Source organism: Pecten maximus, chromosome 11 (genome assembly GCF_902652985.1).
Source record: "Pecten maximus chromosome 11, xPecMax1.1, whole genome shotgun sequence".
Taxonomy (NCBI): domain Eukaryota; kingdom Metazoa; phylum Mollusca; class Bivalvia; order Pectinida; family Pectinidae; genus Pecten; species Pecten maximus.
The window spans coordinates 11,685,849-11,702,487 of NC_047025.1; the positions used below are offsets into that span (position 1 = coordinate 11,685,849).

Genomic DNA, 16,639 nt, shown 5'->3' on the forward strand with positions numbered 1-16,639 from the left:
AAGTTTAAAAGAACATCCAGGTTATGAAAAAATTCCTAGATGGCGACAGCACAAGCAAAATATCTGAAAGATAAAATATAATCCATGTCCGTTATAAGACGTGGTAATGATAACTCATGTTGTAAAATGGCCGACGAGCGCTGCCATGTCAAAGTTTGTAAGGACTTTAAGTTAAAATCATTTTGTCAGCTTCCATTCACTAATATCCTTACCATATTTTAGCTCGATGGTACCAGTAGAACAGAGGAAGAAGTGATTTCTTAATCAAATTAAAGTGTGAAGATGTTCCTGAAAAATGATGTTATCGGACACCTTTAATAGCATATTAGAGCAAACTAGTAATTTAAAAACAGTAACCCCGTTATTGACAATGAACTAGGGAGTCCCCACCTAGGGACTTCCCGCCTTTTTACACCTGGAATCCTACGTGATTCTATTTTCATTAGAAGTGTATATTTTTGATTTTCCAAACTTTATGACCACACTTTTTATTCTTCTGTATATAAATATCCATTTCATATGCTATTTAATTGGGAAAACAGTTATAGACCTAAGAAACACATTTTCTCCAAGGACTTCGTTCAGATGAAACAGCAGCTGGTTGGCTGAATTAAGTATGGGGGGGCCTTAAGGGAGTTTGTTTTGTCTTTGTAATAGCTGTAAAATCATTAAAAATGAATCAAAATTAATGTTTAATTTGCTGTTTGGAAAACTCCCAAGTTACAGCAACCGGTGTGGTTCTCGTGATATGACAGATTGTCTCCCCTGATGTGCTGCCAAATCTGGCTTTGAATGTGTCAGAAATTACAATGACCTAACCTGCGCTGAAGCCATTGTTTACCTATTAGTTATTAATGAATAATCTTCAAACATTGAACACGTTTGTTACAAATATGTACCTTTAATAAACTGTCCATTTAAAATTAATATATGAATTCAATATATTTTTACAATTTGTTTTAATTAATCTTGTAAAAAGAAAATATTGATATTCTTTTAAAACCCCATGTTTTTAGAGAAAACAATTAAATGCAGAAGTGACTGAAAGTCTGCCTAGAACTAGCGAAGCTTATGCAAATCTAACATAAACAAACAATGATAGTAAATAATAATTATGGATATATAGATAACCATTCAGCTCCCTCTGGTGGGATATATGATTGATCTGTCAAAATCTATCAGAATCTGGCTGACTTGGAAAACATTGATATCCTACAATCTCATTAGTAGAGGAAATCTAAAACATATATTCTAGGTCCGCTGTAACTAATTCTCATCGCATCCGCAAAAAATTGGTAAAACTTGCAGAAAACTTTCTAAATAGCTTAGATTTCCTATATGAATTCCACAAAGCAATCCTTCAACACCAGACATTACCAACAGGCTACCTACTGTTAAATATCAATCCAGAGTAACGACTGAAAAGGCAGGTGTTCTCAACGGCCAGCATTCCGACCAATAGGAAAATAGACATGTATACATTTTACTGGTCAATGATAATGTGGAAAGCGGTTCAAAAAAAAATAAATAAAAAAAAAAAAAAAAAAAAAAAAAAAAACTAACTCTGAAGTTCATAGTCCCCATTGTCTCCCTGGGACCTCTCTCCAATACCCCCCCCCCCCCCCCCCCTCCCCCAACACACACACACACACAAACACACACACACACACACACACACACACACACACACACTTCACCATCCATATTACACACCCTGTGTGTGGTCAAGAGTTAGCACTAAAAGTTTATCTTGCATATCCTGTATTAAGCCTAGGAAGGTAATATTTCCTTGATTATGGCTGTACGGACTCCAACGGTCATGGCCACCTCAATGCGTGTCGATTCTCGTACCGTCTCACACAACAAGATTTCACAATATGTTATGAACAGCGACTCCAGCCTCTCAATCGTTCATTTCAAGTTCAAATAACGTGAAATTTTAAGTAATTAATTTAAAGTACAGATGTATAAAGACTTCCCTTCCTGAAAGACGATGTTATCGGATAGGTTTATTAGCATATATAATCCATACCAATCCTTGGCAGACAGTAATCCCGTTATTGACACTGGACTGGGGAATTCCCGCCTTTTAACACATGGAATCGTACGTCATTTTTTTTCACGAGCAGTGTATATTTTCGATTTCCCAAATTTCCAGATCCTACAATTTATTTTCGAATATAGAAAATATCCATTTCATATGTTATTTATTCACTTAAACGGCTACAAATGTAACAAACATATTTTCTTTATAGACTTGGCTCAGGTGAAACAGCAGCTGATTGCTGAATTAGTTGTGTGAGACCTTAACCCCATGAGGAACGGTGTTCGAGGACTGATGAAGATCTGAATAACCACAGAGATTGAAAAATGAAATTTTTGATTTTGAAAAGGTTTTGCATTTCATCGCTTCTCCAGCATATCCTGACGAACAAATCTTGTGTTGCAATTAGTAAATTAGTTCTTTAAACGACGATTTCTTCTTCTTGAACAACCCAGTTTTTTCTTAATATCGGTAATTAATGATTGCTTCATATTGGCAAAGTCAAGAGACATTCCAAGCCGGACAAACGCTCTTAGAACGGGGTGGGTCACGGAATCGTAGTCTAAAATATCGAAATTTATCAGGATAATGTTCTTGATTTGATACCGGGTATACAAATACCATGCACGCTTCCATTCCAAATCCCAAAACACGTTTCTCTCATTGTTTGAAAAGAGCATTAAAACAAATTTGCTGCGTCCCATACAATCAGCAATTTCATCTTCATACGGAATACCTACATTGAAATCTCTAGCTGGGATACAAACGCGGTAACCGTCCTGTTCAAGTGCTGGAAGTAATCCATGCATGATCCACTTATTTATCTCGTCAGTTGTTTCATCATATGATATATAAACATCATAGTACATATCTGGGTATGTCTTATATTTGCTTCTTAGAGTACGGAATAACAGGTAAATCTCGTACTTAAATACCTTCACGATCAACGAAATCCCCAAGATAAGAGTTGACAATACTGCCAGAGTAACCGCAATCCAAGTCGGCAGCATCGACGCTTTACTACAATCTAGCAATTCTTCTGTTACTACCTCAGCAGCCTCCTTAGTACTGCGTTCGGTCTGGCACCAGAAGTTATTTATGGTTCCTTTTTGGTTCTCATGCATTTTTATCCATTCTCCATACCATGTATTGCTACAATTGCAGTTAATTGTGAGTTCTCCAAAAATGAAAATGCTTGGTTTTAAGTAACGTATATCTTCAGGTAGATAATTGATTTTCGTGTTTCCTCGTAAGTCTACTTCTGTTGCATTCTGTAGTTGATTAACAGCGCGTCCCTCAATCGTAGTTATAGAGTTGTTGGATAAGACTAACTTCCGGGTTAGGTTAAGGTATCCTCGCCACTCTAAGCTGGATATAATGTTATTGTCTAGATATATCTCAAGGGGATGATCATTTCTGGGAACGTGTTTAGGCATCATATCAAGTCCATGCCCTGAGCAATTTACGACCACACGATCTCTGCTTGGCTGTTTATAGCAATAACAATTGTAAGGACAACCTTTAGTTTGTGGTATATCACATATAAACAGATCGTACTGCTTATTCCGTATCAGTTCTGGTATAGACCGATGGCGTAGTTGCTCTGGGGAGAAGCAGTACATATCATAATAACTTCTCCATACCACCTGAAGGGCAGATTCTGCCAACTGAAAGAATGGCTCCATTCTACAATCACATCGGAAGGAAGCATCACGCAAGTCTATACGATAAGAATATATCTTCCCGAAGACTTTAAGGTCAGCAAAACCAAGATTTAGAAAGTCGATGACGCCAGAAATGCTGTTTTCAGTCAAGTCGACGAAACCACCTTGTACGATTTCATCGTCCGCTGTCAAAGTCCATCCAGCTTCGTTAACGATATTTTCAATGTTGTTATGTCTGTAATCAAGGTTACAAAAATGTCGATTGATGGTGACATTCGTCACGTCAACCTCTGATAGATTATTGCCCTCCAGCTGAATGTTTAGTATAGAAGACTTTTGATGAGACCAGGAATAGGGTTCTATGTAGCTTATCTTGTTATTTGCCAAATTTAGGTTGCGCAGTGACACAAGTCCTCGGAATGTACGATTATAGATGAACGATACTTGGTTCTCACTCAAATCTAATGTATCCAATGTAGTAAGACACGATATATTTCCTATTTCATTTATATTGTTCCCACTTAACCACCGTTAGACTTTAGGGGGGGGGGGGGGGGGCATTACATTCCAATTTGTTGTTAAGCATCATTTGGGAGGGGGGGGGGGGGGGTCATATTCTATATGAATAGGAGGCTGTTGTTACCCGTGGGGCTCGAGTGGTGGGGCCCCAAAAGGGGAACATTTCTGTTTAAAACCCCTCCTCCTAAACCGTTCTGTTGATTATAACAGAATTTGGGGACACAGGGATGGGGTCCCGAAAAGGGAAACATCATAAGAGGATGGGAATAACAATTTATATAAATGGGTCAGGTCCGTCCCCTGGGGAAAGAAGGCCGGGGCCTCTAAAATAAGAACTTAGCTTAAATATTGCTTTAAATCGCTACCTCTCCTGAATGTCTTAACTTAGTTCAACCATATTTAGTATGAAACAGTATTTAAAATAATTTTTTTAAAATAAAGCATTACCTAATCTGTTTTCATGAAAATGTATCAGTAATTTTTGAGATCACACATCATATTCATCACTATTACGAATTTCTCATCCAAATAACAATGCATATGTATTTTGACCCACAACAAATAGAGCATTATTGCAATGAGATCAGTATAGTGTTAACGGCTTTCGAGTCTTTTTATGTGTGAAAGCCAGTGACCTGTACCAAGTATTGCATCCTCTCTTGAGTATTTCAACTTTCCTAAGGAGTCTACCTTCAAGGCGCCAAGGGTTATATCCCCCTTCTAAGTGCATACGTGCCCCGATGGTTATACAAGGGGAATCCCCGAATATGTTTTCCTCAGTTAGGTTTACCTGTAGTGTTCCTAATTACTTAACGGCGAATTGAATTACAATTGAATAATAGAAGCAGGCCATTTTTAGATATTTCCATTGTGGCAGGTTGTATATGTGTACTGTTGATTTTTTCATTACCTACATGTAACATGTAATGTGCAAGGCGTATTAAAAGAGACATGAACATTCCTTCTGACGTCAACGTATGATTAGAAATAAATTGAAATGGATATTTTGAGGAAAAAAACATGTATTTATAGTAACAGAATCAGCAGGATGTCACACACTAGAATTGAACATAATATATTGAGAAAAATAATTTGATTTTAATACAAAATATGATTTTGATAAAAGGCAAAGGCCCACATACATTCTTCGGTTTTTGTAATATTTTTCATGGATTTTTTTTAATGCAATTTTGGAAGGAGGTATGGTATTTGAATAGATGTAACCTGATTAATAAAATATGCATGTAATATTTATTACAGCATCCCGTTGGAACGTTTTGATTCTTTTCACTTGACATTAATTGATTACTTAGTTGATATTAGGCAAGCATAGAAGGAATGTTGGTGGTATAATATAAAGAATCAAATCTATGCACAATATCTCCAGTTTTATCGATATAAGACATGCTTTGGAACACACATTAGGTTAAGGATGACTGTGGAATATACCGGATCTTATGAAACTGGGGGATCTTGATATCAGTTTAACCTGCATGAGAGATTTGCGAAAGATAAAATATTTTATTTGGGTATGATTACTATAATATCATAGTTTGATATTTGGATAACGACGACCAACTACTTGCGTTCGTGCTGTACTGTGTCCATAAAAAACAACACCCATAACAACAACAAAAAATATTAGGAGGATACTAGTGAAAAAAGACACCCTTACCAGGTTGATTTTCTGCGTCTCCAATTCTTGTAACACCATTGTTGCCCTTGATGCCATAAAAAGTTATTTAACAAATATATCACAAAATAGTCTACATCCCCTCTGTGTGATCGCAGGAGCAAGAATCCCAACCATTTTAGTAATGTTGTCAAAATAGATTTTTACACGGAATCTATAGGAAAATGCATTTGGCTGTTCATGGTATTTTTATATCTTTTCAACACCCTATACGTGCTATAGTTATATTTCGCCACCTGTAACAGCACACAGGAAGCCCCAGACTTTAGCGTTGGGCTGTATATGTTTTCGTCCAAGAAAATACCTACCGTCATATTGTAGGTTGTAGTTCCTTCCAAACACAAACGATCAGACTTCGTTAACACCAACAAAATCCCGTAATTTGGTTTCAAGAATATGACGTTTTCATTTGCAATCCTTATTCAATTTTGCTATACCATACTTGGTTTTGCCGTATCGATTGCTGTGCATGTCTTCTATATGATATAAACTAATGCCAAATGTCTCATGAATAACTGACAGACAGGAACATGCACATGCCACGCCGGGCTTTAACATTTTAATTAAACTTGTTTAGTTATTCAGGGTATCATTCGTATATCGCGATATCCATTAACCCGACCTAGTCAACCGTGTCAATGGCGATATATTGTAAGCATGATAGTGTTACGAATTTTTTACAATAGGTTATTTGATGAAAGATATCAAAATGTGTTTTGCTTAATTTGTTTTAAATAACTTTGTTAATTCTTTATAAATGCTGTGGATCGAAAACAAAACAGGCTATTTTCTCGATAGATAACGGGAATCTGATAATAAGAAACGTGCCCTTGATTTCCTGTCGAAGTAATGGATTTTTTGTCCATGATGTTGTATTTAGTTACACAAGGTAGACAGTCACGAAGTGGGACATATATCCTCACATCACCCTTTGAACTGCATTCCGGTTGGTATTGTAGACAATATGAACGCACACTGCATTAAAGGATAAACAATAATATAGCCTTTTACACAGAATGGAATGTAATTTGATAATAATATTAACATTTCTTACCATAACTGCCACATAATTATAATAGAGAAAATTAATTATATTTTCAGGAGCTTTTGATGTTGAAATAGTGGAACGATAACGGCAATAGCAACATCGTGCGCTTTCTCATGGAACGGAAACTGTGACATCGTGACCTTGTCGAAAAAGAAATTTTCTCAGGAATCAGTTCAATCCTGTTCTGATTTTGTTCTTCTCTAAACGTTAAATCAAACCACTTTATTAATATTGATCACTTTTATAGAGAGTGTAAATTACATCGTCTGTTTTTATCGTTAAATTGCAGGGGCATATACACAAAATATGAAAACTGAGTAATGGGGTCGCCATGGAAAACATATTTACGTCCAGGTGTTTGTTAAAATCGGAGAAACTGCTATTATATTTTGTGTTGCCTAGGAAGCTGAATATGTGCATGCTATTGATGATCAAACTATACTGTTTATAGGGGTACAGCTGATCTTTCTCCAGATATGCCGTGTCCACTTGTTGACAATGTCTGCGTTATTTCAGACAATATTAAACCTATACTGGCCGCAGGGACATTCCGATAATCATGGTGTCCTACATATGGCAGTCATTACTTAGTGATTGAAGCCTTATACAATTTTTATATCAGATTATTGGACTCCGACCAAAGCGTTATACCAAACGATAAATTACAATAAATGAACCCCCTGCGTTTACGGTAACGTTTCGTCCAAACGAGACTTAGTGTGAATTTCATTGTTTCTATAACCTTGATGTGTAATTCACATAAAACCAGCGTTTTAAAAGTTAGTTTATGCCATCTACGATGGTGACCACAAACAATGTCGATGTTAGGGAAATCGTCAAGTCGTCCTTACTTGTAGTACATAATATGCCTCGTTAATAAGCAGAAAATTTTCAACAGCTTTTGCTACATTTAACCAACTATTCTTAAAGTTTTATGAAACATGCTTAATTTTGATTCCAGAATTTTGAATTGTTGACGTTGTGTTTCAGTACAGAATATCGAAATTATAACTGACAATACTTAAAAACGATGGTAAAACTTCAATACTCTTAAATGATATTTCACCGTATTTACAGGAATTCTCTCAAAACATGTTTTTTTATCAAGCACATGTGATATGCACCTACATCACGCTTATCCCGACTGATTTTAATGATTTAAAAAATAACTGAGTTATGCATTATGCTTTACTGAAGCAAAGAAAAAACTGGATGAAATGCATAACTGTATTAATGATACATATAGCAGAATAAAGGATTCAATGTTACAACAAAATGGCACTACAATGTATTTGAACAAAACATTACACTGACGCCATGCAAGACTGGGCAGGCCTATATTACAAGCACCTGTAGGAATACGATCAACGTGAAGTTTTTGCCGTTTATATGACACGATATAAATGGTTCGGATTACATCAGGGAAACATTCCTTTTGAAATAACCGACGACAACAAAACCTATTTATATCCATTGTTAATTCAGCCAATATGCTCTGAATTGAGAGTCAGGGCCTTTAGGAGTGACGTACGTACTGTTAATGGGAAACAACCTATATGACCGTACTAACTGCAGGAGGTTAACATGAAGTGAGATTTTTTGAACACGTGAATTACAAGTCTTCACTCCACTACTTCCAAAAATACAACTCAAAAGCAAATATAAATTTGCCGTACTAGCATGCCCGTGTAATAGCAGTCGGCGTTTAATCAAAATTATGCAAGTTTAATGTATATACACCGATCTTTTGTACAAATATTCCGTACTCAAACGATATCGCTCCTCTGAAACAACATTATACAGATGTACATGAAACTTTGGAAAACTATTTGAATAGTAAAATACAATATCCCCGTCATCAGTATACACCTGGCGCCCAGGAAAAACCGGAGATAGCCCCCGGAAACCTGTATCCGCGGTGGCGGGAAAACGATTATACCCTTACAGGTGTACCTAGGGGTAACGCTGGACCTGCGTTATCGAGGAAATATATACAATTGACATTTGTATTACATGTACACTCCATGTTTTTCAAAAACAGGAAAAATCAAATGAAAAATTTAGCTGTGTCCGCCCTGCTGAGATGGCAGCTAGAAAGTGACCTCACGACCACGTGTACCCGGGTATGTACACGTGTACCCGCTCCCGCGGAGCGTGCGCCTAGCACGAGTAATACGATGTCATTAAAGACAAATTATTCCCGCTATACTGACGAAACGCGGGAATATTTAATGTCCCACAGACGTTTGAAATTCAGACAGTAAATTGAGATATATGTCAGATAAAAAGTAAGGTATTACTATAAACATAAGGTTTTCTAACGAATAACATTAGGGGTAGCAACCAATACTTGCGCTATTGTTTTTTTTTTTTATTCTTTGTCATATCTTTGTAGAGTATAACCCCCAGGTTTGTTCTTGTTGTGAAACATTATATTATGTACTACATGACATAATTTCGAGTTGATAGGATTGATTATTGTTTCATTATTCTTTTTCAAAATTTTACAAATCGCGATACAACACATTTGATACATGTACATGATTGTTGTTACGCATTTTGAATTATGAATATAAACACATCCTTTCTCCTGCAACAACTACACTCACGCACACGCAACACACACACAAACATTTACACAATCACATACATCATCCGACTACCTATCTAATTTCTCATCTTCACAACATATATCACCATCATTATGATAATCATGAACACAACATTAACTACCATAGACTACGAATCTATTTTCTTATCACTTTCGTCTTCCAACATAATGATGACAAGTAGCATTAAAATCTCATCCACATTCACATCAAGAGAGAGAGAGAGACAGAGAGAGAGAGAGACAGAGAGAGAGACAGAGAGAGAGAGACAGAGAGACAGAGAGACAGACAGACAGACAGACACAGAGAGAGAGTGAGAGAGAGAGAGAATGGAATTAGAGCAGACAGAGACAAAGAGAGAAAGAGACTGGGCTAGGATCAAACATATATTATCAATAAATCAACAATGACCTGAATATTTTAAATTTTAGAAAAAATAAAAACATTGTGTATGTATGTTTAACTTTGAAATAAATGAAAAAGGAGTGTCAAATGTATCAATCTTTAGGTCTTACATTGTTGAGGTTTATAAAATAATTATAAAAATGTTGAATATCTTATACTCACAAATAACCAAGTTCTAATATTTTTTCCGATTTTTCCATTCATTTTCTAGCTTAGCTTGAGCAAAATATCCATGGCTGTTGGCAATGAATCTCGGAACAGCATAGTACACTTGTATAGATCTAACTAGAATATTGATATTTAGAATTTTATGAAGACATCTTGTATTTGTGTGATCGACTTGATATACTTATTCTTGAAAATTATAAAAGTTTGCAGTGTCTAAATACTTAAACAAGTCATTTATCATAGTCACCCCTTTATTGTACCATGATCTGTAAAATATAGATTTACAGTCGATAGTCAGGTTTGGATCATACCTTAGTGGTGTTTTCCCGTTACAGCTGGGATTTTTTTTAGATGTCTTTAACTCTTTACCTCATTTGTTTTATTGAATCTTGTCCGTGCTTTAAACACATCTATCAAGAACATTTATTTATGCACACTGAAATATATCCATCACCGCAAATCGAAACCATGTGTTTATCAGCATATGTGTTAAGGATAGCTTGCCACCTACCAGGCCTATGATGTATACTCCTATCCATCCAAGTTTCAACGATTCTATAAAAGTTCTTATATTAACCATCTTCAGCCCCCATCACAACAATTTTGAGCTATCTTCTCTTAACTTTATCAATTTTACTATTCCATTGAAAACCGAAGAGCAACGAATTAAATGAACTCAAAACAATGATGACAATCTACCAACTGGAGTAAGAGATATTCTGCTCCAGGTGTTGATGGGACACTTTAGTTCAAATAATTTCTTATCAAAGTTATGGTTATGCAGCATAACATTAAATTATATTCCTAGAAGTTTAAATTTTGTCTTTCCCCATTGAAAATATAAGTCAGACAGAGATGTATATCTACTATGGCTTTTTCTTCCAATCTAGACTACCTGTAGTCATTTTTAAACCATATATTTTAGTAAAACTATATAATTCATTGACAGACTCTTTCAGAGATTTTTCCTAGTGTATCTAATTTAGTCAGACACGATATATTTCCTATTTCCTTTATTTTGTTCCCACTTAAGTCAACATAAACCAAAAGTTGGTACTGACATATGTTATCTGGAAGAGCGCCCAGGTATCCAGCTTCATGTTCCAGCTTTGATTTGATATCATATCGCCCTCTTAGTACAGCAGATCCCTGAATTTTCGTGTATTCCACATGCAATGGCTCTAACTCGCTCATCTTCATAGTAGAGCTACCTTTTCCTTTGATTTAGTACACAATTAATCAATACTATATCATATCATGTAATAGTTATCTTAAATGCGTCGCTGTTTCAATGTTACACGGAATTTGGAAATCTGTATGTGTAATGTTACGCTATATTTCCTGCCCATGTGTAATCTACCAATTACAGGGAAAATATCTTTTAAAACATATAGACAACGGCTATTGGAGTTACACAAACTTCATTAGATTTTTCACAGATATTTTCATAGACCCTATCTTTGATTTTTTGCAAAGTTATTTAAAAAAAAAAATAGATAAGAAAATTTTTCTAAGTTCAATACTTGTTTATAAAGTAAATATCACATTATACATAGATCAGATAAATTAATGCATATATCAATGCATAAAGGAGGTGGTGCATGGCTGCCCACGGCCGAATATTATTTTATGCATGATATTATGATAGACTTTTACCAAATACATGTCATTTTAGACACTAAAACGAAAATTGGCAAATGCTGTAAACGCAGCGCCGCCTAACATGATTTCTGTAAAAAATGTGTACCCTCCCTTTTAAATTCAGTATATTTCTCGTACAAAAGTACTTGATAAATTTCATATTGCATTGATAGTCTCATGTGATGTTATATTTTATAAAAACATGTGTGTTTAGTATGAATTTGTATAATAGAAAGTGTAATTACAGCTTTTTTAACAAAATTATCAGTACAAAAATTATCTTCATGAGATTTTCTTTTATTTGTTAAGTAGATAAAATGTAATAATCGTTGGAGTACTATCAAATTTTGCTTTTAAAAGTCATGAAGTAAATTGTATTAAAAACCCAAGGGTTAAAAAGGAATACCCTGTCTGACACAAGCAGTAAAGTCTGGTTACATTGTTATTTTTGTTAGATTTTTAGCATTTGCCTCTATTTTTCAGTACTTTCGGTACTTTGATATGTTGTCCAAAATTGGGGGTGTATGCATTTAACATAATAGAATCTTGGCATATCCAGTAATTCAATTTGCTTCATTAAATGTTGATGAATATCCATAGATTATTTCTAACTGGAAATTTTGATAGTACTCCATTAATAACTTTATGGTATTAGACTTTAAATGAAAAGTTAAAAACAATGATTTTCACAAAGAAGACATCAAATTAGGCTGAAATTTAATTTTAGTGTCACGGAGCGTGATGATTCATATACAAAATTAAACCTTAAACAAATGGGGTGAATTTGTTTCACAAATAGGAAATAAAAATGTGTTCTATAATAATTAGTGGTCCAAACATTAGCTTCTTATGCAGTTAGATGGGGAAATAATGAAATCACCAAAAAAAGAATATATACATTGAGGAATGGAAATTAATTCCTCCCACATAATCGGGGATATTATGCTTTTGACAAAAATATGTTTTCGGGAAAAAAATCGCCGTGGGCCGATTTAGCCCTCCTATGCACCACCTCCTTCGATTTGTTGCAAACAGCACTTTGTTAACAATTCAATGAATTTCAATATTTTGCCAAAATATTTGTTTCCATTGATTTCTCAGTCCACCTTGATATTTCAAAGTTGAAATCATGATTTTTTTTGTAGTGATGGACCATAAATTTAGCTATTTTCAATACATATGTATAATTACATTGTTAAGATCATGCATTGTACATGTATCAATTATGTCCAATACCAGTTTTAATTAATAGATGATAATCTCTCACTTAAAATCTTCATATTAGTATTTCTTATTGTAATTGGAACACGGTATATGCATATTGATGGTTGTATAATTACCTGTCAAAATGAGCTCTATACTGCTATAGTTAATACTAATTGTACTGCCACTTAAAATGGACCTGTTTATATTGGAGCTTTAATAGTAGCTCAAATCACTGGAATGTTTTATTTGGGATATACAATAATGTGATCATTTTTAATAAAACATTTTCCTGTTGTTTATCATATTGACATTGAGTGAAAATAAAAATATTATATATCTAAATATACACTGACTATATGTGAATCTGTAAACCAGCCAAACAAAATGGTGTGCCAGTTTGACTAATTGTGTGCATTTCATTTTCCTTGCTCAATAATAACTGTCAGTAACTACGATATAACAACACAAGTGAAACTTGTGAAACATGTCTAATCTAATCCCTGAGTGATATTAATCCATGACCCTGTCTAATATGGTCACTAAGCACTACTGACAGCAGTTAACCTATCTTATCTGACCCCACCCTCTGAATATTCTAACATCCATTACCTTTAATGTATGTACATATGTATTCTATTTTCTAGTCTATAAAGTCGATAGTTGCTATGCCCAGCAAGCATAACAAAAGACTACATGTAGAGGGTAGGAAAAGCACACACATTTATATATACATGTATGTATCTTATGGTAGAGCATATATGTAGAAAATGAAAATCGAATAAGTAATGATTTGGTTTGTTTGGTTTGTTTTTGTTTAACGTTCTATTAACAGCCTGGGTCATTTAAGGACGTGCCAGGTTTGGAGGTGGAGGAAAGCCGGAGTACCCGGAGAAAAACCACCGGCCTAGGGTCAGTATCTTGCAACTGCCCCACGTAGGTTTCGAACTCGCAACCCAGAGGTGGAGGGCTCGCGTTAAAGTGTCGGGACACCTTAACCACTCGGCCACCGCGGCCCCATAGTTTTAATTACTATACAGTTTTAATTACTCAATTAAGCTTACTGTCTATCAGGTCTAATATGGGGAAAATGATCAAAGACAATTAACAGTCCAGTGTCTTTTTATAGCTCTGTCCACATTGGAAATACAGTGCTGTAAGTTGTTTCTTTAATCAGTACAGTGCTATTTGCATTGGAGTGTTGAATAAGTTTCTTTTTTTATTATTAGCTGATTTCTGTTAATATCTTCATGCTTTTAATTTGTTGTGGTACGTTTTGTGGGAAAACTAAATTATAAAATACATCAGCTAAAACTTAAGCAAAGCCGGGTTTAAAGAATGAATGCCTGGTAGCTGAAGTTGTCAAACGGATAGGGATTTTTTTTTGCTGACCACAGAATTAGATCTATTATAATCATTTCATTGTGAATCAAAACTGTCTAGATACATTTGGTGTATTAATTAATTACCGAGCTATAATTATTTTATCCGGTATTTGTACGCAGAATGCGGTTTTTTGATTGGTTGAGATTGTTTTTCATACCTGTATGAAAAAATCCGAAAATGGCTCGAAATATGTGACGTCACAATACGGCCATTGATATTTCGTATTCATTTGTGAGTCAAACAGTAGACACCGGCACCACCATCGTCAAAAGTTGTCGATTGGTGCTTGTTTACATTTTTTGACGGATTACCTATATGGCCACGTGACTTTAGTTGCTACTTGGCGGCGTGGCCAAGAAGGGTGAATTGCATATGTGTGCTGCCGATTCATTCATTTCTGTCAATCGATTATAGTCCTACCTGTGTTCTCAAACAATTAATGTGGCGGAAGGCGTATTAAGATAGATATGACGTCAATCTATTGCTAGAAATGGAGATATTTTGATATTCATGTATTTAGATTAACATAACCACCGTGAGAAAAAAAATGATTTCGCATGAAAGACGTATGCCTACAGACATTGAGGGTGGGATATTAATTGAATAAATTTTTATATAACCTGTTTATTACGTATACAAGTATTATTGAACACAAGACAAAAACACAAATTTATAACGGGAATTTTTTTTATTTAGTTTGGCGTATATTGGTCACGGCTGTGTACAAAATAATTGGCTGCCGACAACAAATGTATATGGCCAGCCCAAACAATATTAAAATATTGACAATGTCCACAACTTCAGATATTAAACTTGACTATACAAAGTTCATCAAGTGCATTAAAAGCTTGACCCTGGGAACAGTGGCCAAGTTGGTGATAAGCTAACGAAAATTATAACTATAGGTCTATAGTTGAAGTTGTGCGAAGCGCGAACGCCAAGAAGTTCAAGAACACTTGAAAGCCGTGCCGTAACTCTACGATCCATAACTTTATGTTCCAACTTGCTCCTCGAAAACTGGTTAAACTGTAATCTTTAGACTATCAATTCTGCAAAGACAAAAAATGAAAACCAAGAGCAACAACAACGTAAAATGATATAATACAAATTCTCGGGCTGGTGGGATGGGAATAAAATTTTTCAACTATTACCACAATACACTTAAACATTTTAATATTATTCTCTCTATCTCAATTTTCCATCCTTACCCTATGTCTCCAAAATTTGAAAGGAAGCATCCGTTAAACGGCGCCCCCTATCTTAAAATATTTCTCAAACTTCCTAGCATCCAGATGTTCTCAGCATCCAACTTCATTGTACAAGGGGAAGTAACTCCCACTCAAAAATTCTACCTTTGGCAAACAAACACTTTACACACTTGAACTGGCGAACAAATACGCCAATGGAACAAATCCACAATTATGGTATCTGCAAACACATTGCAGAGAAAAACAGTCTTTTATTTCAAAAACCCAATCTATTTTTAAGCAATAGATTTAAATATTTATTTCAGCATACATCAGTGTGATCCATATTGAGTAAATTCGTATTTAAAAAATACTTAAAATGACTGTTGATGATATCTTTTCAACGAATTATACCTCCCATATTATATTTCGCCACCTGTATAAGCACAAAGGACACGAGAGTTGATAGCCAAGGGTTAACTATATAAATGGTTTCCACAAGGGCAATACATACCGCCATGTTCTTGGTAATAATTCCTTTTTGAAACACCATCGAGCAGACTGCATCCACATCAACAAAATCCTGTAATCTTATTTGAAGAATAAGAAGTATCAAATTTACAAATCTTGTTCCGATTTGCTATATCGTACTTAGGTTCATTTAGATTGCTGTGTATTTCTTCTTTATGAAAAACTACTAATACCAAATGTCTCACGAATAACATTCAGACGGAAACATACACATACGAGAACCTCACTTCGGATCTTCTATTACGTAAGATATAAAAATAGGTTCTATTGAATTAGTGTTAAATAACCTTTTTTTATGAATACCGCCGATCGAATGGAAAGCAAGCTATTATCCCTTTAGATAACGGGAAACTGTTAATAAGAAAACTGACCCTTGATCAAATATATTGACATACCGCAGTGCGTAGACGTGAAAAAGGTATTTTCTCATGAATCACTTTGCACTTGTTCATAGCGTATTGCGTCCTTCTCTTAACTGCCCTGCAATAGGGCGTAAGAATCACAAGGGCCTACATATGGCAGATAGTGAGTGATTAAAATA

At 35.0% G+C, this 16,639-nt stretch overlaps 1 protein-coding gene across 1 annotated transcript; it reads right to left on the minus strand.

Moving 5' to 3' along the window:
• Positions 1–1,667: 1,667 nt before the first annotated feature.
• LOC117338432 (slit homolog 2 protein-like) lies at positions 1,668–11,350 on the minus strand. Its single transcript, XM_033899785.1, has 2 exons — positions 11,098–11,350; positions 1,668–4,169 (listed from the first exon to the last, which is right to left on the minus strand). The coding sequence occupies exons 1-2, from the start codon at positions 11,348–11,350 to the stop codon at positions 2,458–2,460; spliced, it is 1,965 nt and encodes a 654-aa protein (XP_033755676.1). The 3' UTR covers positions 1,668–2,457.
• Positions 11,351–16,639: the final 5,289 nt, after the last annotated feature.

Coding starts and splice junctions, on each gene's coding strand:
- LOC117338432 (XM_033899785.1), bottom strand. CDS start 11,350: ATGAAGATGAGCGAGTTAGAGCCATTGCATGTGGAATACACGAAAATT. Junction 4,170..11,097: donor AAAAATCTCTGAAAGAGTCT/GTCAATGAATTA, acceptor TGGATACATTAG/ATTTGAGTGAGAACCAAGTA.